Source organism: Crocodylus siamensis, chromosome 5 (assembly GCF_052110815.1).
Source record: "Crocodylus siamensis isolate JL-2025a chromosome 5, ASM5211081v1, whole genome shotgun sequence".
In the NCBI taxonomy this organism is placed as follows: domain Eukaryota; kingdom Metazoa; phylum Chordata; order Crocodylia; family Crocodylidae; genus Crocodylus; species Crocodylus siamensis.
This window is the reverse complement of record NC_143399.1, coordinates 180122165-180149307: the sequence shown is the minus strand read 5'-3', so window position 1 is coordinate 180149307 and position 27143 is coordinate 180122165. Positions and strand designations below refer to the sequence as shown.

At 40.6% G+C, this 27143-nt stretch overlaps 1 protein-coding gene across 2 annotated transcripts in view; it reads left to right on the top strand.

Annotated features, from left to right (window-relative positions):
* PIP4K2A (phosphatidylinositol-5-phosphate 4-kinase type 2 alpha) overlaps window positions 1-27143 on the top strand; it is a 200431-nt gene that overhangs the window by 113392 nt on the left and 59896 nt on the right. For both annotated transcript variants that reach the window (XM_090047319.1, XM_090047318.1), the window contains 3 exons: window positions 2117-2214; window positions 3436-3532; window positions 22061-22213. In XM_090047319.1, coding sequence (XP_089903445.1) covers window positions 2117-2214; window positions 3436-3532; window positions 22061-22213 — 348 coding nt within the window. The remainder of the gene's footprint in view (window positions 1-2116; window positions 2215-3435; window positions 3533-22060; window positions 22214-27143) is intronic.

Here is a 27143-nt window from a genome sequence, read left to right as displayed (position 1 = left end):
GAAGTGACTATTGAGCACATGATTCATAAGCAAAAATAGACCATTACAAATAGCAGTTTATGCCAGGCAGTCACTAGAGACCAAGATTGTTTTGCTACTATATTACCAAGATAAAACTTGCTGTAGTCCACTGAGAATAACCAATGCTAATGACTGTTTTTATACTGTGCTAGAGAACTTTGTTGACATTTTTGCTGTGCTTAAAAATGTATATATTTTTGCAAAATAGATTAACTACACGTTCAGTATGTATTTGAACTCTTATATTGTGGTATGAAAACAAAAACATTTTTCCCTAAGGTAATGTGTTTCCAAGATATGAAATAGTGGACACTGGTATTTTAAATACCCTGAATAATCCCTTATTTAGGTGGATGCTGTCAAGTCAAATTTTATCCCAGAATGTAGGCTTTATTAAAATTTGTATTCCAAAATTAAGACCAGTAGATGTGGTTCTATGGACTTACAAGAAAAGCTTGGTGAAAAAAAGTTTTAATCCAGTCTTGTTTGACTTTTAAGTACTAGTAATTTAAATTCTGGTTAATGTGAAATAGTTTTTAAGTGTCAAAAATAGAACACTGTGATTTTAATTTTTATTTGCTTTTATAATTGTATTAGTCACCCAAGCAAGGAAATCTATGGTTTATATAAATGTGTAATCTTCACAATCTCCTTGTAAACCCTTGCTGCTCTTTTCCATCTGCAAGTAAACTATATTAAGCTAGTAACAGTACGTAGCTTATTTCCTTTTCTTGTTTCTCTGTTCTGTCTCTGCCAATTTGCTTCCCACCAAAAGTAAGAGTGATTGGGCGAACTTGTGATTTATACTGTATTAAAAAAAAACCTAAAATGGTTCTTTTCAGTTCAAAAAATGAAAGAGGCATATGGGAAATTATTAATTGATTAATGCATCTGAAACTGGTGCTGCAGTTATTAATGACTGCATATGAAATATTAAATTTCATAAAATTACCTCAGCAGTTTTTTCAGCATGAGAATTTACCTTTTACCCAGTGTGAAATTAATTTAAAATAATGAATATAACATTGGACTGATTTTTGTCAGTGTGGTGAGATCTTATGTTCAATTATTTTATAGGTCCCCTAGGGCAAACTTGTCCTGTTTCAAATAAATACACATACCGATTACAAGCTTTCTTTTTAAGAGAGAAAATGTTTATGTTCCTGAACCTCTTAAAAGTTCAGGGATTACCTTTTATCTCCTTCTCTACAAAAATCTTACAATATGGTGCTTGTTCAGTCTCTAACTCCTGATATGACCTAAGGCAACCCTACAGCTCCTGGATATGGAGTACCATTTGGTGGCAGGGGACTTTAGCAGCAGTTGTTTTCCCATGCTGCCCTGGGGAAAAAGTGCTGGCTGCAGCTGGGTCCTAGTTCCCATCCTGTCTCTGATCTAAACTGGGTCAGTCTGTCATGCATCCTTAAAAGTTTGCTGACCACTGACCTAAGGGTGACAAACTGCAGTCCTACTTTTCTTCAGGTTCACAGTTGCTCACACTACCTCTACAACATATCCAGATCATGCTAACCCAGAAACAGGGGTCCTTCTTGATGGTTTGTGTTACCACTAAGCCATCATCTCAGTTCAGATCAGTTTGGTATTAACATTATCATCTCTCACCAATATTCTTAGTCCTTTTGAACTCTGTATTGACTACACTTATAGTAACTTACACAGCAGATAATAAATTGCATGGATACCAGTCTGGAATTGTCATTAAAATATTAATTGTAAAAAATTACTGTGATCTGATGCATTTAAATGGTGGCATATAAGAAAAATGTAGTAAATCAAGGCATCTGTTCTTTTCAATATGTTTGCAGTAGTAGAACTCAAAAACATACCAAGGGAGACGAGAGACCTTTGAGCGATTCTTCTTTTTTTCTGATTAAAACTAATGCTTTGAAAGTTTAATGTGTCAGGTCTTAATGGTTTTCTGGAGAGAGGGAGTATCTAAATTTTACTATGCTATGTTTTAGTCTCTTGAATTTTTACGAGTTTTAAAATATAAAATACTGTTGCTACCATTACATCATAGGTAGGTAATCTTTGTAAAGTATCCATACAACTAAAACAACTCTCTTTGTTCTAGATCAATGAACTGAGCCATGTTCAAATCCCTGTTATGTTGATGCCAGATGATTTCAAAGCATATTCGAAGATAAAGGTGGACAATCACCTTTTCAACAAGTAAGTGCAAGTAACAACCTTTGCTACAGATGCATAAAACTTCTGACAGCAATCAGTGATACCTTTACAAAGTTTTATAAATTCATTTTCCGCCACCCCACTTTTTCTCTCCTTTCTCCCCATCAATGGAGTAAGGTTTTGATTAACTTCATCCTGTTATAAACAGTCATCTGCTTACATTCTAAAAAGCAACAACTGGGCTTACTGGGTAGTAGTTTTGTGCCACATGTTGCATTAATGCCTGTGACTATCTTATACATTAAGAGATCTTCTCTTATGATGGGAATATCTAAAGTCTAGAAATATTTTTTTAGTTATTTTTAGATGTATAAAACTGTAGTCATTTTTAATACTTGAATCAAATGGTTGAATATGAATAGAGATGGTGATAAGGAATGTGTCAAAAGTAAATTGTGGCTTTTATACAATTTCATGGTAAGAGTTATAAAATATTGACAACTATATCATTTTTTTTGGCAGTACAATATGGAATTAGTTGGAAATTTACTAAAATAATGTAGAAAAATAATTTAATTTCTCCTCACTGAAGTAAATTTAGTAACTGTGTTGGCTGTTAAAAAGGATGTACATTTTTCATGAAGTGGTTTAAACTACTTTAGAGAAGAAGGATCTAAAAGCAAAGTTCAAATTAAAATGATTTTTTTTCTAGGTGTGATATTTGAAGTTAATGACAGGTTTTAAAACTAGTTCAAAACAAGTTAGGATTTTGCTTGTGGAGCATACTTAGGGTAATGGAAAGAATATCTTTATCTGGGGGGGTTTTGAGACTTGATGTGGAGATTTGTCAATGCAGTATAGTAAACCTGTGTGTGTGTGTGTATTTTAAGAGAAAAAATAGAATCATAGAAACATAAGGCTGTAAGGAAATCGTCTGAATTGTCAACTATTTGCTTCAGTTTTCTCTTCTGACTAAATAGTCCTATTCTTCCAACCTCATAAGTCTTGTTTCCTTGTGCTCAAACTGGACACAATATTCCAAGTGAGGCCTCATCAGTGCTGACCAGGAAAATAGTGTGTTGGGAGTATTACTGAGCTGCTTTGGGGGAAAATGCGGGAAGGGGGAGTGGAGATATGAGATAAATGTTGTATAGAGTGGTTTTGATCCTTTTTTTTTTTTTCTGTGCCAGAGTTTCAGATGTAACTTGTCCAGAGTTAATTGAGATAAATGTGAATTTCACTTGGCTTTTTATTTTATTTCAGAGAAAACATGCCAAGTCATTTCAAATTTAAGGAATATTGTCCCATGGTTTTCCGCAACCTGAGAGAGAGGTTTGGAATAGATGATCAGGACTTTCAGGTAGGCTCCATATTAAAATACGTGTAAAAGTACCATTTCATAGCTTATTGGTCTCTGAGAAGGAAAAGGGTCAGTTTGGGTAAATCCAGCTATGGATCTTTGATTTATACTTCCAAGTGTGTCCATGTGTGCTTATCTAAAGTGAGCTTTTCCCACCTCTCTTGGGTACAGTTGAGATTTAATCTGACACGTACTGATTCCAAGGTAGAAATGAAGTACGTAACTTTTGTGCAAGTATAAGAGTTTTAGGCCCAGGTGTTTGAAATGAAGTGATGGTGGTGGTGTTTTTAAATCAGAAAATGGAGGAGAGGCTTGGAGTCTGCTTAGACTACTAATAATGATTCTGGACGGTGAAAGCCTTGTTGGAGAAACATGTTTGTATTTCATCTTATTGGGAAAAGAAAATCTCAGGTTCCTTCTCTTCTGATTTTTTTTTTTTTTTTTTCCTCCTGTCCTCTACTCTTTTTCTCCTTTCCTGTTCTCCTTTGTCAGGGTAGCAGAAGGCCAGACACAACCCATTTGCAACTTTTCTGTTGATTTATAAATGTGCCTCTTGCCTTAAAAAGAGGAGCCATGTTTGTACAGCACTAAATAGTAGTTGTGCCCAGCTGTTCAGCCGCTTCATTGATGCATTGCTATTTTGAACATGATGTCTAGGACAGGTATGGCCCTTTGTATACGACTCTCTCCTGCTTACCCTCTTTTCTATCAGAAAATAATAATACCATTTTGGAGTCTCTGCTCTGGCCACAAATCTAGCAGTATTACCTTGCTACATTGGGTCTCATCTTCCTTTTGTTACTGAGTCAGTGTTAGGAACCTATGCACAGCGTCTGAGCAAAAAGCACACGTACCACAATAAGGGATTGACTAGAGTACTTTTTATTGGAGAGGGGGGCCTTCTTGGGAACAAGCCAGGTTGTTAGGATCTGTTAGTCTATACAAGTCTGTAGTGATCCAGCTGAGCTATATTGCCTAAACTTTGACTGTGAATGGAGCAGTGTTTAAATTGGAGTGTTTTTGCTATACTTGTATCTCCGTGACTTTGTAGCAATACAACAATTGCTTCATAAGAGCTTATATCAGCACTGTATTCTCTGATTTACCATATTTACTGAAATAGAAGTAATTAGTAATTAGGTCCTGTATATGGAAAATTTATAAATCGGTTATAATTTTCCAGGTATAAAATCTAATTATTGGACATTTGTCTTGAATTCATCTCCCTCCTACTGCAACAGCAGCGAAAAAAGTTCTGAGAGGGTCAGGTAGTCCCTTTACCCCAGCCACTTCCTCTTATAGTCCTTCCCCTCACTATTACTGTCAAACCCTGCTCTCCCAGAGCACATGGAACTGAGGAACAAATTTGAAAAAAATGAACTTTAATAAACATACCTGTAGCAATCTGCATATAATTGTCATAGACTTGGTTCACCCATAAATGGTTCATTTTACCTTTTTTGAAACTGATACAAGTATTAGCACAGGCATTCCATAAACGCATCTTTTAAGTAGAACTTTGGCACCTAGTTATACATAGTACAAACTGTACGTGTTATTAGTCCAAAGTCAAAAGGATCATGAGCACCTCAAAGATGGGTAACATATTTAACGTGCTTTCCTTGTATGCAAATGTAAGAGTAGGGGGCTCTTCCCCACTTGTTGACTGGAGGAAGTCCTCATCTTATATTCAAGTAAATATGGCAAATTACAGTTGGTACATCTGCCTGCACCTTCAGAGAACATTGTAGATTCTGGCATCATTAGAAGATGCTCTCCCACCCAAAATTAGAAGCATCTGATTATTAGATGCTTCAAATTACTCAGGGAATTGCTTGAGTTTTCAGCACTTAAAAGTACTGATTAAAACCTTCACTGCCTGAATCTAAATTAAATCAGTGCAGAGGATACGGGGGAGAATTCTGTTAGTACTCTCCCCAGAGTTCTGTTAGAACTGGGGGAGGGCATTTCTTACTGACCTGAAGATCTGGGAGATACCACTACCTAGATGCAAGAGAGATTCAAATATGGGGGGAGAAGCAGGGGAGAGGGGAGGGAGGGTTGGCAAGACATTTAAAAAATCTTATAATACTGCTGAATTAAATACTGACATTCCTATCCCACTAGGGCATAGAACGTTGCTGTGTATTGTAATAACCTCCAAGTTTAAACAATTACAGGGTAGAAATCAATTATATATTTTTACTTATCTTCCCCACGTAATAACCAAGCAGTGGCCTAATAGCTAAGGAGGCAGTGAAGGTTCCTACCAAGGACAGTGAGTTTAGTGATGACAGTCTTGGCAGAAATGGGGCAAAAAACCCTGAAGCTTTAGGAAATCTCCAACTGAATTTGTTTGCATTCACACTTCAAAAATTACACGTATAGAAACATATTGTGAATCTTTTGAGAAGGGGTTTATTAGCAAAAGGCAGCCATATACTTTGTATTAAACAAAGGGGAGATTTCTATCTAACACCCCTTCTTAAGTAATGATGGCAAAATAGTAGCTAAAATATTGGTCAGATGGGTTAAAACTTGTTTCAGAAATAATCCACTGTGGTGCACCAGTTGTTCACAGTAATGAATTTGAGGGTGTGCTTAATCTTACTGGTATAGACCAGCCTGGAACATAAATACATTCCATGGAGCAAAAGTGACCCCTTAACAGTATTCTCTATTGCTGCTTCTGTTATAATATCTAGGCAGGCCTTGGCTCATTCCTATGAAGTGTCCCACAGAGAAGCAGTCCAATTTGGCAAAGATAGACAAATAATATCTCTTTACAACTTTTTATTTTGTTATTCATGTTCAGCAAACTGTTCCATTGAGCAGTGCTGCTTTTATAATGACTATTCTTTTACTACGGTTTGATAAATTGGGAGAAATCTATAATATTTTCATTGAGAGGAGGGATTATGGAACAAGTGATGATTAATTTAGTTCAGATAAATTTAATTACCTGGAATATTCTTCACAAGCAAGGAATACTAATTAACTTTGAACAACAGTATTCTCTTTATTAAGCAAGATGAGACTAATATAAATAGGCCCATTTGCCTCCTTCATTAATTGGACACTTCAGTATAATTAAAGTGAATGTTCTTCCCAAATGTCTGTTTTCTAAATATGTCCTTGATACATTGTACCAGGTAATAAGTATTTTTTTTAATAAGAAAAACCAGAGCACCTAGAATATAAAAACTGCTTTTTCGGTCTTATGAAAAGAGAAACTTGGAAGCGTCATCTCATTAAAGCATGTGGTCCAGTATTCATGGTGGAGACAACGTGGTTCCAGAAACATACAACTCTATATTTACAAAATGGCTTGTGGACATCTATAGCAATATCATGATTTATGGATCCTGAACCATCATCATTCTTATTACAGACCCTTTTCTTTGCCACTTCTTATGCCCCTAAACCACTTTTACAAGGTTCTCCAACTTAACATTTTGTTGTGGAGACTATGAATTCCAGGTTTCCTGCTGAGCTAAAATTCAGTGTGTACAAGTGTCAGCAGCTCTGGAACTAGGTTTTTAGAAAATGTTCATTTATACTGGCTAAAGCAAAGGAGAAGAGAATTAAAATAAATAGGTGGGAAGATGAAGTATAGAGGACTCAGTGTAAGAATGGAGTAATAGTTATGTAGACTGAAATCATTTCAGTCTGTGCAAGACTGAGATTGGTTGGTTAATTGATACCAAGACTACACAATGCACATGGCTTTTGATAAGTGTGCAAAGTGGGACCTATTCATTTTTATGAGAATATAACAGTTCAAGTATGTCAAACAGTTTCAGATCAGAATGGAGAGAGAGTGAAAGGGAAGAGTGTTTGTTAAACAGCTACAAATGTGGAGATAGCAGTTATCCTAATTAGTGCTAAAACGGGTACCTTAAGTTTGGAGGAGCTGCATTCTGCATAGACTTTTTATCATGGATCACTGGTACAGAAATGTAATGCACAAGCTGGGCAAATAAACTGGCCTGACTGATACTTTGCCTCTGAAAAGAAAAATTATAATATCTATTAAATCCTTTGAATTAATGCAGGATGTTATATATAGATTTGTCTTGAGAGATGCAGTTGTCTGTCTTGGGATGCAGAACGTGGATATTTTATCAGGAAATACAGTGATCTAACTCTGATAATTTATATGCTGATTAAATGCTGTGGGGCAGGAGGAGTAAGGGAATAGATTTATATCCTGCCCTATCAAAGGGGCTCAGTGTGGTTTACAGTAAACTAACAGCCCACAGACAAGGTTCCCAAAGCAGCACCTTAAAGTCCTAGAAACAGGACACTGCTCAGGGATTCCTTCTAGCTTTGTAGGGCCTACATGCCGGCCAAGTCCTTCCCTCTCCTTTAGGTAGCTGAAAGAGTGCTTGTGCTGGGCCCCAACTGCTCGCTACCACCCATGTTCACCCTTTGGCGGGAGAAGTGATGGTAACAGTTCTTCAGTCCAAGGAGACCTGCTGCCTTTTACTGAAACATAGTAGCTTTTTGGCAGTGTTGCTAAGGTAGTTATGGAGATATTTTAAAAATATGCATGCAGTTTATGTCCAGCTTCTCCAGTCCCTGACTAGATTTACCTCCTGCTGCTTCAGATTACTATTTATCCTTTTGAAGTTGACTTTTCTGTTTGAAGACTTGTATAATAACTTGTATATAGCCATTGTAACTTCTCCTACAAAATGAAAGGATGTGTTTTCCTAGCTGTTGGGCATATGAAGAAATAAAAAAAAAAAGCAACTTTCAGTGGATCTTGCTTGTTGGCCTTCATTTCTTCTTCTATTCTTTAAAACCTGAATATGGGAAAGTGGACCCTCCTGCCTTTATTCTCACGGCTTTTTGCAAAGTTCTAGTACAAATACTGTTCTCACTGTAAACTCCTCTTCACCCAGTCTTCCAGAGGCAGAGCAGGGCAGCTCCATGTCTGGGGTAGCTGTGACACACATGGCATTGCTCCCGCTGTGCTGATCATGGTTGTGCAGTCAGTCATAGCTTTTTTAAGCCTCACAAATCAAAGGAAGGAGACTTTCTAGGCAAAACCTTTCTTCCTTAAGGAAACGGAATGATTTGATTGTATCTCTCAAAGATAACTTTGATCATGTTTTAATGTGAATCAGAATTGTACTTGAAGTTGGCTTGCATAAATGTAAAATGGCTCAATGTCTAGTTGGCAACGTCTAGTTAGTATCAAGTCAAGTGTCCCAGGGGTCAGTCCTGGGGCCAGTTTTGTTCAATATCTTCAACAATGACCTGGAGTGCACCCTCAGGAAGTTTACAGAAACCAAATTTTTTATGATTAAAATGAAATCCGTGTGTGTGTGTGTGTGTGTGTGTGTGTGTGTTAAACACAATGTTTGATCAATATATTTACAATTTTAAAGCCTGCCAGTGCCTCAAACATTATACTAAAATGCATGCTAAATAAAGATATTTTGGCATTTGATTTTGGTTTTTATCATGGGAAATCAGAGCTCCCTTTGCTCACCAGAATGCGGGTCCACTGCTGCAGCTGTCCCCCCTGCTATTTTGTGGCACTAAGTGGCTCTGATGTGCTCTTGCCCCTCACTCATGACTCTCAGCCTCTGCCAATCCTCCCTTTCACTCCCTCCCAGCAACAGCTCACCCCCCGCACCAGGATGCAGGTTCAACTACAGCTGTTCCCTCCTCTTCTCTCTCCCTCCCGCACTTCGTGGCAGTGAGCAACCCTTGTGTGCTGGTGCCCCTCACGCCTGACCCTCAGCTCCCTGTCCCCTCCCATCCCTGCTAGTGCCTCTCACTCCTGACCCACAGCCCCCTGCCACCCCAGACCTGCAAGAAGGGGTCCCCAGATACTTCCCACCTTCCTCAGGCCCTACTTACCCAAGGGCTGCAGGAGGCAAAGTGAGTCTGAGCCAGCCCTGACTGGCCTCCGATTCTCAGGCCCTGTTCCCAGCTGGCCTCCCTTGAGACAGGGCTTAGTTTCACACCCTTTTTGTAAGCAACTCATTGTAAGCTGGAACTCTTATCAGCCTGTGAAGAGCTGTTTGCAAAAGGGGAAGAGCCACATTTTTCTGCCAGAAACAGAAAACCCAGATTCCCTGCTCATGAGGTTCAGTAAGGACAATTGCAAAGTCCTGCACTTAGTCCCATGCATGTGTACAGGCTAGAGACCAACTAGTTAAGCAGAAGCTCTGGAGAAAAAGACCTTGGGGTTACAGCGGACAATAAGCTGAATATAAATCAACAGTGTGCCCTTGTGGTGAAGAAGGCTAACAGCATACTGGGCTGCATTCATAGGAGCGTTGCCAGCAGATCAAGGGAAGTGATTCTTCCTCTCTACATCCAGTTTTGGGGCCCCCGCTACAGAAAGGATGTGGGTAAATTAGAGAGAGTCCAGCAGAGGGCAGCAAAAATGATTTGGGGGGCTGGGGCACTTGACTTAGAAGCAGCTGAGGGACCTGGGCTTATTTAGTCTGGAAAAGAGAAGACTGAAGGGAGATTTAGTAGCAGGCTTCAGCTGCCTGAAGGGTGGTTCCAAAGAGGATGAAGTTAGTCTGTTCTCAGTGGTGGCAGATAACAGAACAAGGAGCAATGGTCTCAAGTTTCAGCAAATTTAGATATTAGGAAAAACTTTCTCATAAGGAGGTTTGTAAAGCACTGGAACTGGCTGCCTAGAGAGGTTGTGGAATCGCTGTCCTTGGAGGTTTTTAAGACCCAGGTAGACAAAGGCTTGGCTGGGATAATAAGGTTGAGCAGGGGGTTGGACTAGATGACTTCTTGAGGTCCTGTCCAACCCTAATTTTCTATGATTCTATAAAATACATATTCCTAAGCCCTTTTACAACTTGTACATTCTGTATGGCTATCTTTGTATGTATGCACAAGATGTATAGAGATCAGGGGTGGCATGAGCAGCATCTGTGTAGTATGTGGCAGATAAAGCAGGGAATCAAAGTGGTACCTGGGGAAAGTACACGGGTCATTTGTGGCCTGCCACCCAAAAAGGTTGACCCCCCACTGTATTAAATTATCAGAGGGAAAAAGCTATTGTAGTATTGCATGGGTTATTATATGTGTATGCCTCTAACATGGTAAAAAAAGAATTGAGATGAAAGCAATTTATTTCCATTACCACGTGAGTTAATTATTGAACCATTTACATTGAATTAAAAGGATCAGTGGTCTTGACTTGTTTCTGTTAATGTCCTACTGCATCAGAAAGTGGTCAGGAGCCATTGGTTAAACCACTATCATAAAACTAGTCCAGGGTAATTAGCAGAGGGCATGGTCCTTTATCAGACAAAAGAGACGCTGGGTTTAATCAGACTGAAATGCAAAATGGGTCTCTCTACTTTAGTTTAAAAAAAATTCCCTCACAGAGCACAATCCTGACTTTGTTTTTAACTTCTTATCCTCCCTCTTCCTCCCCCTCCCCACTTGGAGAATTGGTTTTGTAAAGGTCATTGTGCAATAAGAACTTTCTTATATCGATATGCAAAGGGTAATTGTGATCATTTTGCATTCCCTTTGAACTTGGACTTACTCAAATTGAAATGTTTTGAGTTCAAGTGCAGCCCATACCGCTGTTGTGCAAAAGGATTTTGTTACCTTATCACTCACTAATAAAGCTGTTCTACATGTAGGATATAAGATCATCTTCCTCCTTTTAACTTGCTAAATACAGAAATGTAGTTTTCTACCTGAGAAAACAAAATTGCTGGGGGATAAAAATGCTAGCCAGAATACAAACATTAAAATCATATGATCAGTAAGTTTCTATTAGTTTTCCAGTATGAGGAGCTATTAGTTATACTCTTGGACCAGTGCAATAACCTCTAAGTAGGTCCCTCTTAAGAGGCATATAAACATAATGCATCTATCCTTATCTGTTCCGAGAAGCAAGTGAAGCAAAATCTTCTAGGCCAGTGTTTCTCAAACTTTGATTCCCACCCCCCGATTAAAATTGGTGGCGTGCTTCATTTACTGGTCTGTAAACCCAATCCCTCCATGTGGGGCTGGCACAGCCCATTCACAGTACACATCCACAGCTTTCATGTTAACCTATAAGTAGGTTTTTCCCACCTGGTGCTGTTTTTTGCTTTTCTGGAAGCAAAGAATTTATGCAAGAGGTCACAATTTTTCATTTTAGAGTAGTGCTCAGCAACCTCTTCCAACAGCAGGACAGAATGGCCTGGCTTGCATCTGAAACTAGGATCCAACCAATGTTACCACTCCTGGTTCTCCGTGCTGCTGCCTCTGCCTGGCTGAGGTATGGCATATTTAGGCCCTCAGCTGCAGAGTGGTGTAATATGGATAAAGTCCCACTGCCACATCCATGAGCTGCACAAGCGGATCCAGTGGCTCCACAGGACATAGTTTGTCAAGTCCTGTCTCAAAGGTTCCCGGAGTACTTTTTGTAAAAGCTGCTTTGTTCTTGTTAGGATTCTACCTTTTTTCCCTCCAAAAAAAAAGAAAAAAAAAATTTACACTTGACATTTATGTTAACCTATAATTAGACTCCTCCTGTCTTGAGTTCTGTGTTTACAGTACTTTTGTGTTTGTGATAAAAATGTGGAGTCAACTTCTTTAAAAGGCAGGTTTTGTTTTCAATGCATTTAACTTTCCAGGTTCTTTCCTTTTGGTTATTTGATTGTCCTGTGGGATTTTTCAAGAGGAATAGTAGCTCCCTTAAGACTGAACTTGAAAATATGTACTCAACCTGTACGGTATATGCTGGGGGAGGGGTTTATAATCAGAACAATATGGTGCATTGATATTGCATGTTCAGCAATTAGTAATTTTATACACCCTTCAATCTATAAAACATTCTTTGAATGGCTGTATACAGAGTCCAGTCTTGGTGTATGGTATTAGATTTGTCTGAGGAGTAGTACCTGTTTAGGATATAGCTGGATCCTGAAAGTACTATCCTCACAGCCAAGAGCAGAAGGGACAGAGACGTTGCAATTTCTATTCAGTTCCTTCTTACCACCATGCATGCAAGATGGGATGCTGCAGAGCAGAGGTGGGCAAAATACAGCCCACAGGCCAGATTCTGCCCGCCAAGCCATTGTATCTGGCCCACGGTGCACCTACAAAATTCAGAAAAATAATGTTTATCTGCTTCTAGCTGCCTGTCAAAGATGACAGGAGCCAAGGGCAGTAGGAGCCAGGGGAAGCCAGCAGGACTTGGTAGCAAGACCATCCTGGCTCCTCCCCCCACCCGCCCTCCCAAACTAGAAGCCTCTGCCTGCACAACTTTCACTGCTTCCTTGCATGCCTGCTTCAGCATCATGTGGCCCCAGGCTGCATCGCCAGATCATGGAGCCAGGAGCAGGAGGGTGTGTGTCTGTGCAATGAGGGAGGGAGAGAGAGAGAGAGAGCAATGAGGAAAGGAGAGAGAGAGTGTGAGTACAGTGAGAGAGGCACTGTGTGTGTGTGTGTGTGTGTGTGTTCATAGGACGAGCCCCACAAGCACACCCCACCATACTCATGCACCCACACACCCCCTCGCACTGCTATACATGCAGACACCCACACCCAGCCACCCTCCCCCACACATAGCACCCCACAAACCCCATACCCACCCACACCCCACATCTCCACACCCACATCTACATGCTCCCATATCCCACACACATATCCAGTCCCCCAAAACTTCCTCCCTACACCCCACATACCCACGCACCCGCAGCCCTCTACAAATATATACCAACCCCCCACAGTATTCAAGATTAAGACTTATTTTAAGCTATTGTGCAATCACCTGTTCAATGTCTTCATCAGCAACTTGGACGAGGGGGTGAAAAGCACCTTGTACAAATTCGCAGATGACACTAAGATGTGGGGAGAGGTGGGTGAGCACACTAGAAGGGAGGGACAGGCTACAACTAGATCTGGATAGGTTACAGGGTTGGGTGGATGAGAATAGAATGGGATTCAGTACTGACAAGTGCAGGGTACTGCACCTAGGGAGAAAGAACCAGCAGCATACCTACAGGCTGGGGAACTCCCTTCTCGTCAGCATAGAGGCAGAAAGGGATCTTGGAGCCATTATGGATTCCAGGATGAATATCAGCCGCCAACGTGAGGACGCGGTCAGTAAGGCTAACCACACCTTGTCATGCATCCATAGATGTATCACGAGCAGGTCCAAGGAGGTGATTCTCCCCCTCTATGCGACACTGGTCAGGCCGCAGTTGGAGTACTGCGTCCAGTTCTGGGCGCCGCACTTCAGGAGGGATGTGGCCAGCATTGAGAGGTCCAGAAGAGGGCCACTTGCATGGTCAGGGAGCAGCAGGGTAGGCCCTATGAGGAGAGCCTACAGGACCTGAACCTGTTCAGCCTCCACAAGAGAAGGCTGAGAGGGGATCTGGTAGCTGTCTGTAAACTTACCAGGGGGGACCAGTGGGGAATGGGAGTGTCCCTGCTCCCCCCAAGCACTACCCAGAGTAATTAGGACTCATGGCCAAAAGTTGACTGAAAGTAGGTTCAGGCTAGATATCAGGAGGCACTACTTTACAGTCAGGGCGGCTAGAATCTGGAACCAACTTCCAAGGGAGTCTTCAAAAGGAGGCTAGATAATCACCTAACTGGGGTCATTTGATCCCAGCATTCATTCCTGCCCATGGCAGGGGGTCAGACTGGATGATCTGCTCAGGTCCCTTCTGACTCTAACAGCTATGAAACCTCTATGTACATTACACAAACGCATGTAAATCAGGACAAAAATATTTTTTGAAATCAAATTAATGAATGTTGTAGATGTTCGATTTTTAGAATATAATTTGGTATTTCTCTGGTTCTGAGGTCATAGAATTAGAATCATAGAATCAGGGTCGGAAGGGACCTTGTAGATCTTCAAGTCCGACCCCCTGCCTGGGCAGGAGATTTCATAGGTTTCATAGACATTAGGGCTGGAAGGGACCTCAGAAGATCATCGAGTCCAGCCCCCTGCCCAAAGGGCAGGAAGTCAGCTGGGGTCATAGGATCCCAGCAAGATAAGCATCCAATTTACTCTTGAAGGTGTTCAATGTAGGTGCTTGAACCGCCTCCGATGGCAGGCTGTTCCAGACCTTGGGGGCTCGGACAGTAAAGAAATTCTTCCTTGCATCCAGCCTGAAACGGTCTCAGTAGTTTATGACCGTTCGACCTCGTCATCCCTTGGGGCGCTCTGGTAAACAAAAGTTCCCCCAGATCCTAATGGTCACCCCTGATAAACTTACAGGTGGCCATCAGATCACCCCTGAGCCTGCACTTTTCCAGGCTAAAGAGCCCCATGGCTCTCAGCCTGTCATCATAAGGTCTGTTTTCCTGACCTCTGATCATGGCAAACCCCCTTGCTGAAAGGAGTATTTCTGGGGGCAAGGGACAGGATTTCTGATGGGAAAGGTCAGGGGTCAGGGTTGCAGAACTTCCAGTCCCAAGATGGTGATCAGGCGGCAGAGCACCTGTCACGGGGTGGGGCTATCCATGCAGCCCTCCACAACTTGCCAAAACTCAGTAAACAGCCCTGCACCCGAAATAATTGCCTGCCCCTGCAGTAGAGCAGCAGTGGCCAAACCGCAGCATATGCGCCACATGTGGTTCACCAGCATGGTACTTGTGGCTCTGGAAATTGGCTGAAGCCCCTCCCACTTCTCCCTGAGGTGGCTCAGCCTGGCACATCCTGCTGCTCTGGCTTTCCCCACAGGGAGCATTCCCCGAGCCTGCCCTCCTTCCTTCTCCCTGGAACTGCTGGCTCAGGTGCCAAGCAGCCATGGCGGGGGCTGTAGCTGTCCTGCTTACCTCTGGGCATGCTCCCCATGGGGGAAGCCAGAACAGTTGGTGGTGTGCAGGGGAATCATGGCTCATTGATAATCAGCCATCAGTATCGGCCCAAACAATCTTTATCACCCCTACTACATGAGTTTCTTGGTAGGAGCATAACGCCATTAAGTCAGCATCCTTCTTTTCTCTCTATGTCAGCAACTTCATGGGTGTTCAACAGTTTGTTCAGCTGAGACAGGGAACGCAGGTTTGTTCCCATTTGATTGTCTGGGATAGGGAATTCTTCTCAAGTGACTCATTCAAAGATCTTAAAATTTCTGCTATACTTTAACTTCGGTCAACAGAGTAATTCTCCCTGACCATATTTTATGGCATTGAATTTGCTGGGGCACTGTTAAATTTCAGGTTAATAAATGATTCCAAAGGTGCTGGACTTTATCAAACCTGTTCCCTGAACACTGGTCAGAATCCTTCTCAGATTCCTAGGATATATGTAGATGTTAAGTTGTCATACATCCTTTCAAACTTCTTCTTCAGACTTTGCAGCAGGAATAGTTGACGTACACTGATCTTAAACAGGCAGAAATGTGGGTGGGCAAGACATTCTAATGTCTCTTCATTAGACTGGTGGGCACAACCCTTCTTAGCACTTCTGCTAGCAAAAGCTCTTGTAGCAGAGGCTTCCACTCTTGAGTGGAATCTTTTACCTTGACCATTTGAAGAGTATAAGAACATGGTTTCCCCAGCAGGGCATCCTCCACATAAATATTTTGGACCTCAAGCCCCTCACCTGAGTAACCATGTGAATGCTTAAAGGTCAGCACACAGCAATGAGGTACCATAAAAAGCAAGGTGCAGGGTGTGGAGGACAAATCTTCTCTGTTGTACCAGGAAGCTGTGAGTCAAATATTACTTCTCTGGCCTCTAGAATACACAGGTAGACTAACACAACAGAACTTAGTCCTCCTAAGCATCTTTCATGAGTAGATGGGCCTGTTTGTGATTCTTCATGATGAGAAGCATTGGTTTCTGTTCTAGTGGCAAATCTGAGTTTCCTCTGCAATGCTTTTCTCATTGCCTTTAGGTCTAACGTATGCCTTTCCACCAATACATGCAATACCCAAGGTGTGAAGGAAGTTGAGTCAGGACATAAGTGCCATCATCAGAAGAGCATGGGTATGTGCTATATACAGCATTGATCAGACCTCCAATAATCTATCAATATGAAGCCCCATTTTTATACTGATTCTGTCATATCTGTTCCTGAATGCTTGTGTGATTGATTTTCCTCATGGAAGTGGATTATGCTGCCTTAAAGGCTCATTCAGTGTGTGTGTGTGGAGGGGGGGGGGTGTTTGTTTGTTTTTAAAGCTGTGTAATTCTGAATGCAACAGGTGAGTTTCTCAAAATATGCAGCAAGAGTAATCTTGTTTCCAGAATGAAACTGCCCCATATTACCTCCAGAAATCTCCAGACTTGGGACTTGATTTTGGATCATGGGCACACATGGATGAATATTACAGAATCATTTACTGAATTCATTTTAACATTGTTTGCCTACTTAAGGGAGATTAAATTATACTAGAGACAGCACTTTTTTCCAAGTAAACTGACTGGCAGAGTTGTATATGAAAGATACGGAACACAATAAGCCCAGTGTCACGTAGTCAGGTCCATCTGAATGACTGTCACTTTCCTATATCTCTCCATGTTTGTTTTAGAGATGTCCCTCTTTAGGGGGGGAAGAGGCTGTTTTTCTGTAATAGCTTTATCAAACTTACTTTTAAAACAAACTTCAGAGCACATTTATATGGTTTCCAACATGTCACTTAATGTTTAAAGTTTCTAGATGCATAATTTTGAGACTGCTATATATGTAGCAATTATAAACAATGACATTTACGTGAAATGTACAAAAGATTAAAGATTAGAATGTGCTAATTAAATTGACCTTTAAATCTCTGCACCCTCTTGGAATCTAGGGCTAATCCTAGACCTCCCCCTGTGGAGATAAACATCCTCACTCAGGACTTTTTAGGGGGTGTGGGAGGAGGAACAGCCACACCAGCAGTTGGTTTTTTGTTGGGGTTTTTTTTGGTAAAGATTAGGGCAGTACATTACACTTGCAAGTTGCATTTATAACCAGCAGAGAGCCTCTCCTCTCTTGTGCTTCAACATGGCTGCAGTACTTATTTGATGTCCTCCTAATACAGTATGGCAAAAACATCCCCCAAATAGTCATGATTAATCTAGTGAATTGGAGATGAACTATCTCCCAATCACATTGCAAGTATCTGTTTGTTAGCTTTGGTAAATAAAATAACCAAATCATAATTTAGTTTTCTGATATGCCTGAAAAACTAATCTGAAAAAATATCAAAATAAATCACTGCTTTAAAATGTATAATGTGTACCTTCTAAAAATGAAACCTACATCTATCTGAGTTGTGAATAATATGTATTAAGGTTATATCAAACAACAAGAATGCACAAAAAAAAAGATTAAATTGAGGCTTCCTGACCACTGATTTTAAATCGTGATTTAAATCATGATTTAAACTGATTTGATTTAAGTCAAATCCACCCTGCCTCTGAAGTACAATTATTTTTGTATGTCCTTAATGGCACATGCTGTATATTGGATACCTTCTCTAATTATTTTCTGCTTCTGCTTTCTCTTACCAGTTATCACTTCATCAGCTAGTGTACCTGCCAGGTACAGATCATTTGTAAGGATCTCCTTGTTTATTCTGTGCAGTGCCTTAATGAAAAATGAATAAAGGATCTCTAAGACTATGACAAAGTATGAATATACTTAATACTTAATACCCATTAAACTATTTTTATCTCCATTTTCTATCCAATTGTCGCCCCCAGTGCAGTGACCACACATACTACTTTATCTTTGGCATGAATGGAAAATGCAGAGAAGTGATTTTACAATGTGTGATTAAGTCAAGAATTGGGCAAAGCATGTATGCTAGCTTTCTCTATTTTAAGAAGGAAAGTTCCTTGTAGTTTTTTTTAGAGGAAAAAGCTGTTTCTACTCTTTCTGCCCAAAACTTCTAGTTCAACATATTTCAGTGCATCTGGTATGACCTAAAATACTGCTTCAGACATTTAGCAGGCACTAACGCATTATACCCCTTTTCCTTAAAAAAAAGATTGTTATGATGACTAGACAAGCATTACACGTTTTAATGAATACTCACTTAAAAGTTATTCTAGTTTCATGATAAATAGATGCTTATAGTTGGGGAAACTAGAAACTTCACATGTTACATGGAAGCTTTCCATTGGAAAGTGTCTACCTTATGATCCCTGAAACCAGAGCAAATGGTCTGTACCAGCAAATGACACAGCTGTATGTCAGCAGCACCAAAACATAATAGCACTTTCCAAAACAGTTATTGGAAGAAATCAGTGAGGTGGGGAGAAAACTTTTGTATTTATTTTTTCAGTGTTTTGAAAGGGTTTTGTCTAATAAAGAACAAAAAACAGCGTATTAATAGTAGTAAAACAAAATATTACCTTCTAGTTGTAGTCCTTCTGCCAAGTTTTTAAGAGGAATTTTATTTTTCAGTGTCTGCCATTACTTCAAACTATGTTCTGTGTTCTAACTATAAGATTCCATAGATATCAGGGACCTTGCGAGCATAGCTTGTTTTGTTTAGTAACCACCAGGAATCTGGGTTTTCAGTTTCCCATGGAAAAACATGGATTTTCCCTTTTGAAGCGGGTAACCTCAGGCTTCCCTTTTTGCAGGTAGCACTCTGTAGGCTGGCAGAGCTCCAGCCTGCAAGAACTGCTTGCAAAAGGACAGGAGACCTTTAGCCCTATCCAGTGGTGGTGGCTCAAGGCTCCCAACGGTAATGACAGCACCAACACTGAGTCTGTTGGTCCAGCCAGGCTGCAGCCCCACACCCCACAGCAGTTGAGGAGGGCACATCCCTCCCATTTCCTCTCAACATGTCACCAGGGGGCATATCCAGACTGTCTCTGTGCCATCAGGGCCCCCGCCCGGTGGTGCAGGGCTGGTTTGGACTCTCCACAGCTTGGGTCCTGATGGCCCGGACCAGCCCCATACCATTTGGCGGGGGGGGAGGGCTTGATGGCACAGGAGCAGTTTGGGCATGCCAGAGTTTGGTGCATGGGCCTGATCATGTGGGGCCAAGCTCTGGTGAGTCTGGACCATACCTGCATCATTGGGGCAGGGGACAAACTCCAAAAAGCCCCACACACCCACCCCCCGCCCCACACAGTGGGAGACCGGGGCCTGGGGGTCCCCTCTGACAAGGCTGAGGGAGAAGGGGGCTATGGGTTGGGAATGAGGGGCACCTCTGGTTTGCTACCTCCTCCTCCTCCTGCCCTGCTCCTGCCCAAGCTAAGGCAGGGACCTGTCCTGGGGTGCTATGATGCCTCTCTGCCACCTCAGTACCATGGGCAGTTGCCCTCGGTCTGTCCCTAAGGCTGGCTCTGCCTGCAGGGCTGGTGGTGGCAGGACAGGGGAGTGAGAGTCACGCTGGTGGAGCTGTGTAGCTTGGGAATGAGGGGGCACCAGCATAACATGCTCAGTGCCAAAAGGCAGCAGGGGATACAGTCACAGCTGGACCTGTGTCCTGATAAGCAAATGTGGCAGTGGGAGCTCTGATTTTTCCATGATAAAAAAACAAAATGAAACAAAATTGAATGCCAAAATATATAGGTATTTAGAAAAATGTGGATTTTGATGTTTTTAATCAGAGAATTTGGGATTTTTTTTATCAGAGGATTTACAATTTTTAAACAAAGAAAACCTTTTAAATTTTCCTAATTGACCCTTTAATATTCTGTAAACTATATTTTCATTTATTACCTGAATTTTAAAATGAGGAAAGTGAAGATAGTAATTTTGGAAAATATATGAATACATATAAATATAGTGGTAGGGATGGAGGGGAAGGGGATTGAACAAAAACTGCATTTCAGATTTACTGGGCCTCTACTTACTGAATACTGGTATGATTTCCAATCCAAGGCCCTTTTTTGCAGGGAAACCTGTGCAATGCATGCATCTTTGCATGAATTCAAAGGCATGATCAGGACCTAAATAAACAAACATTTGTGGAAATTGTAAGCATCCTTCCTTTGTAAAAGGAAAACCAACTAAATATGAAAATGTTTATAAATATTCCCTTAGGCACTTTGATTTAGTTTCCTACAACCTGAATTTGGAGGGTGAGAGCAGTGTGTCCCCCTCCTAAAATAATTGCTTTCAAGATTTATACAATGTGATCAGTAAGTAGAGATCCCACAACTAGAGCTCTGTAGAAAGAATACATTCAAAGAATTACAGTTATTAACAAGAAACCTGGTTTTATTTGTGGTTATAATCACTTTTTGAAAAAACATTCTTATTCTTTTATCTGATGGTACCTATCTTATAACTGAACAAAGTGGTGTATCTAAAAATCAAAATGCATGATATGCTTGCTACTGCAATTTGTTTTGCCTCTTCTGTGTACTAGGACAAGATATTTGTTAAATTGAAAGCTCCCAAATGGGGTTAGCTCTAACACTGCAGAGTCTGGTATACAATTTTAATGTAATATACTTGGAAGTGGCTTTTTTTGTTGTTGTAGAAAACCACCAGTTTAAGAAGTCACCATACATAATCGCATGCTTGACTCAAATGGCATTATATGCATATAATGCCATTGTCACTGTTGGTTTCCAAATTTGGGTGTTGTAAATCTACCCTAAAAAGTCAGAAGTGTTATAGTCCTTTAATTTATGCTAAAAAATCACGTGTCACTTACCTAGTTTCTTTTTGGTGATTTAAGCACTGTAGGAATGTCACTGTTCTTACTGCATGCTAGAACTTCAGTCTCATGATTACTCTTAAAAATTAAAGATAATATTACAGGTATATAATGATAACGATACACAGCAATTGTTCATGAAAGCTGTTTCCAACTAACAGTGTATTAAGTTTGTAATAAAACCGAATGATACCGTATAGTCTTAATTTTAAAAACAACCCCTATCAGTACACTAATTTACTTCTTTCTCCTAAAATTTGAAGTTCTCCCTCCCCACTAGATTTTGAGGTTACAAACTTCAGTCTAAAAATACTAATGCCATAATACTTCATCTTCAGAGCTTTTTTAAATAAACGTTAATCTGAGCTTCCCTCTGAAGTAGGTGGCCCTCCTCACTTACAGAAGGGGAGTTGAAAGAGTGTACAAAACTGACTTGCCCAGTGAACAGTGTACAAAACTGACTTGCCCAGTGCTGGGTATAAAGTCAGCGGTAGGACTGGGATTATGATTTGGGAATTATCACTTGGGTTTTCTGCCTATTGTGTACTTGATCATTCTAACAGCGTGACATGTCAAGCCTGCTGATCACGTGATGCTGTTCACATGATTGATCCTGTATGCATAATTATTGTGGATTAGTGTTAATTTTGTACTTTGTCTTATTTTCTAATATTTGGAAGAAATTGCTTCTGAAAAAGACTTAAGTGATCAATAGAAGTTTACTTCAAAAATATCTGAACATGGTGATCACTGAACATGATTACTAGTAATGTATTCTCATTGCCAAGTATTTTGTGCAGCAGATGCTGATTCAATCTAGAAAGTTATTACTGTTTTAGAAGATTTCAGCTGCATAAAAATGATTTGAAAGGGAATAGCAAATAAAATCAAATGTGTCATATGCCTTTTAATTACATTGTGCATTTGTTGGTCTAACGGTTTTGTGTTTTTCTTGAACTGACAGAATTCCTTGACGAGAAGTGCGCCACTTGCTAATGATTCTCAGGCACGTAGTGGCGCCCGCTTTCACACCTCATATGACAAAAGATATGTCATCAAAACGATAACAAGTGAAGATGTAGCAGAAATGCACAACATACTCAAGAAATACCATCAGGTAATATGTTATTTTCAGAGATAGGGAATAATTAAATGTAATTTTGGGGAATTGAAATGAAATTGTGTGTGATAGAGGAAATGAAAGTGTTCATAAACTTGTGTTCTTTTGGCTGCAGAGATTCTGGATTGTGAGTATAAAGTTAATTCTCTCTAAAATGAAGATTTATAATGAATGATTTTGAGAACTGAGCCAATTCAGATTTAGTTCCTTTTCCTTTTGTGAATGAGATTTTTGTTTTGGTTACTAAATGTTGCTTGTGTACTTGAGTACTGATTTTCAAGTGATGAATGTTGTAGCTGTAGGTAAGATTGGGCGGTGGGGCGGGGAAGTGTATTAGTACATGTGTTTGCAGACAATACATGATAATGAAACCTCTGTTCTTACCAGAGAGAATTTTAGTTAACCATGCTGTTCACACATGGGAAATCTGAAAAGGAAGCAATGAGGGGTTCCTGGATGTGTGCTGATACAAATCACTATACCATGCCAGCAAGTGTTTTTCTGTACACAGCATGCTTATCAGAAAAAAATATTCTAGAAATATTTAGATTGGTGTGATGGCTCTACACCTCTTGGAACAAGCTGTCCACTGCACAGAATTTCAGACAAACTGTAACTACATCTAAATATGTCTAAACAGTATCTTTTCTTTTTATCCTTTCTTCCAGTGTTTTCTTCCCCCCACTAACTCATACTATCTTGCGGTGTCAGGGAGAGAGCATAGCAGTTTCACCCAGCTTGCAGCATTGCCAACTCTTGTGACTTTTTCATCAGTCTTTTAGTGTTTGGTTTTTCTTAAAATCTTAGTTCTACAAGTGATCATATTGCATGCAAATCTCATCTACCATTTAAAAAAAAAAAGGCAAGTATTAAGCCTTTCATGATTATGGCAGATTTAAATTAAGTTAAATTTGTGCCTTAGTCAAAACTGAAACATTTCATGTAAATGGCTTGATTTCAGTGACAGTATTACAGAACCATTCCTGTCAGGTCACCTGCCTGTCAGGTTTATTAACAGGAAGGCAAGTGTCTGGAAGCCCCATCTTCCAGATTGGAGCTCCTCAGCAGTCCTGTCTCCCAGGGCTACCAGGGTTTGTAACTCCAGGACAGCCAACCAAGTAGAAAGCCTTGGAGCTGGAGCACAGGGCTTCTAGGGTCCATAACACAAGGAGAGCCAGTCAAGGAGACTGCCTAGAGATTGGGTCTCATTCCTCTTAGAAAATTTTAAAGTGTTGGGTTTTCATACATCGGGATTCCTGCTGGTTGCATGCAGAGGCCAGAAAGAATTTTTCCCCTTCTTGTGAAAACCATTATGTACTTCTGGATTTTTTTAAATTTGCTTTTGAAGCATAAGACACTGGCCATCACTGGGGGTAGGACATTGGCTGGGACACTGGTCAAGAAACTCTCAGGTGCCTGGCTCATGCATCTTGCCTCCGTGCTCAAGCTGATCATCAGATTTCAAGGCAGGAAGGTTTCCCCTCTCTAGTCGGACCGATAATGACAGCTGAGTTTATTTTTCTTTCTCTTACAAAACTGGGCATTATCCCTTCCTAGGCCCAACTGAACATACTTTTCTGAACAGATTTCCCTGCTCGTGCAGTAGTCAGTGAATTGGTGGCTTTTGTGTCATACTCTCCTTGTGAAACACCAGGTTTTTTGTTGCAAAGATGCACAAGAAGGACCGGAGCTGATGCTCTTGTGAACCTTTTTAGATAAATGGTTCCCTGCAAACACTGGGGACTGGATTTGAAGGGCTTGGAGGTCTTGCTGTCCTGTGTTACTTTAAATGCATTGAAAATTAAAAATTGATGAGCAGATCTGCAGCTTGGGTAAATGTCAGAAAGCTGGAGGTGGGCAAGGAGGCTAGCTTTGCCAAAATAGCTCAGTGACAGTGTTCCTGAAATATGGGGGGAAATGCTGATAGTAGCTGCTCTACTCACAGCAGCATTCACATGTCAGGTCTTTCTCAGGGGATTGCTTTCATATTTTTTATTTGTCCTCTGATTGTCTTAGTGCTTCAGCTTTTAACAAAAATATCAATGGCCTCCATATGGTGAGGACAGGGTATACGAATAGAAAGAATGAGCATAGGACAGTGGAAGAAATACAGGATCATCAGGACAGAACAGGGCAAAGGTTGGTGCTGAGCAAGAGGTCCATGTGATCTTCCTGTTTTTTCATTCCTAATTTTTCTTATATCTTTTGCAAAGTCTTTCAGTGATGCTGCTTTATGGCTGATCCTTCAAGTTCCAGATTCTTAGCCTCATTTCTTCTTTGTAGGTGTGCTGTCTGTGAATGCACAAAGGCACATGTACCAGGCTGTGCACTCTGAGTCTAACATACCTGCAGTAGCATGGCATAAATCTGTGCACATATGCAATATAGGATTGCAGAGTTAGGGTAGAGTTAGTTATTTTATTCTGCCTGACTTCCAGTATCTGCTCTGACCATCCGACTGACACTGCCACCAGATCAGATCAAGGAAGGGTATTTTCCTGTTTCTTCAGTGTCCACAATGATGACATATTCTAAGTTTGAAGGTATTTTGTGGCACTCACTTCATTGGTATTGTTTACTTGACCATTGGTCCTTCTGTGAAACTCAGAATGAAGGCAATGAGCCATAGTGCTGTGTGCATGTAACATAGGGAGAACACAAAGGAAGAGAATTTGGAGCTCTGCTCTGCCCTGTCTTCTCACTGCTGGGAATGGAGGCAAGGAACAAAACATCTGTCAAAAGAAAGGAAGATTGAGAGAGGCTGTGCTGTGCAGAAGCTGAAGAAAATGGGGAAAAGAAATGGATGGTTCTGTTTCCTTCGGTAGTCAGTAGGGTATGCGAGAGGGTGAGGGAGAGATGAGGCTTTCCTTGGGGTCAAAACAGACGTCACCTTTGTGCCATCATAATTGTTATGGCAGCACAAAGGCCAAGCAAACAGATGTTCGTACTCCTTGTCACACCAAAGTGCCCCAAATTTCTGGCTGCAACAATATTTGTGGCTGGGACAAAGGTGGTAATAGTTTCTGCCACTTCACTGCAGCAGTTACCTGTTTGCTTAATGGCATGAGAGCACAGGCAGCCCAGAGCTGCCCACACTCTCCAGCCGCCCTGGGTGGGTACTCCTGGGCTTGGGGGGTCCAGTCTTATGTACCCTGAGAATTCCCATGCAGCATCAGGCCACTCAAGCCCCAGAAGCACTTGCCCAGATTTCCCCACTTAGAGACATGTCCCATGCAGTCTCTGAAGTATGTCTCAGTAAGTGGGAAACCCTAGCTTTCCTCACATTCCCTGAGGTGCATCTCCGTAAGAGGGGAAAGTTGGGGTTCTGCCCTTAGATATCCAACTCAGATTCTGTTGAGCAAATATCTAAGCATGGAAACCCAGTATGTCTCTTAGTGGGAAATAATCTCCCATTGCTCTACAGGAGCAGGCCCCTGTCCAGTGCAGGTGGGAGAAGCAGTCCAGTCAAATGGATTATCTGTGGGAGATTACATCCTGCCACAGCTGATTTGCTTTATTTGGTGATGATTGTTTATACACTTAGCTTTCCATGCCTGGGACAGGGAAGAGAACAGGACTCCTGCTCAGTCCAAACAGCTTTATCACATATGTATGTCAAAGCTATGTGGAAGTTGAGGCCCTATGGGACCTTTCCAAGTATGAGGAAGTGCTGCTTACTAGGGCACTTCACTTGATCTCTTTGAGATCTTTCATCTTGCATTAAGTTGTTTAAGTAGTAATTCTGTTTTGCAGCTGATATTTTTTTTCAGGCCCTGCCTCTTGCTCATTCACATCATCATCTTACTAGTCTTTATTCTCTTTCAGTCAAATTAATTTGATTTATATCTAATTTGCTGATGGCTCTTTCTAATATTCTGATGCTAGAGGATTCAGAATAGCTGGATACTTTAAATATGGTTTCCAGTTAAAATATGCAGACTTGACATCCCTCAAATATAACATGGGCAAATTAATAGGACTGTACAAATATCTTGGTATTTAACATCAGAAATCTTCATTCAGGTTTAGTTTTCATGTCGTCAAAACTATTTGGTTTGTATATTACTTCAGTATTACCTTGATATATTATCCTCTGTCTCACTGCTTGCTTTCTTCCTGTATAAATACAGTGCACGATAACAACTCATCTTTATATTGAAATGCATTTAGGAAACTTCTGCAGTATAATCCTTACTCCGAGTTTGGCATTTAGCAACTAAGTTTATTTGCATAATTTGGAGAGGGAGCTATACTTAATAATGCTTTCAAACTAAGCCATAGTTTTTTATAATAAAGGCACATGATTATAAATCAGTGCAGAAAACTTTCAGTTTTACTCAGTTTTCTGATTGGGTAATGGTTATCATGCTGTCTAAGTCTGACAGCTGGCATATCCAGATTATTCAACTATCTTAATCTTGTGATTTTGGAACTAGTTAAAAAAATCTAGCTTTCAGAACAATTCAGAATATTGGTCAGCTCCATTCAAGAGTTAGACTGAAGAGTGTATCTAAGTATTTAAATCTTTGGTTGTCTTTTAGTGCTTTGATAAAACATCAAGTTCTAAGTTAATGTAAGAGCTTATAACGGTAGTAATTAAATGCCTGCATCTAACTGCAGGCAGTTTACACCAACTAAAAAAGAATTAGACATTGGCATAAGAATGAAAAGCATGTGCTTATTTACTCCTGTATGTTTTGTAACTTGATTCAGGTGTTTAGATATAGTGTTGAAAACCTAGCTATGAAACTCTTGCTATTGTGAGTCTTATCTGATTTTAGGTTAGCCTCATACACTGAGGAACTGAGAGGCAAAGCCATTTTAATTTTTATGAAATGAATGTTCTTAGATGTTTCTGATCTGCTGGTAAAAAAAAAAAAAAAAAAGTGGTGTGAGTGCTGAAAAAAGTTAAATCCAAATTAAAATT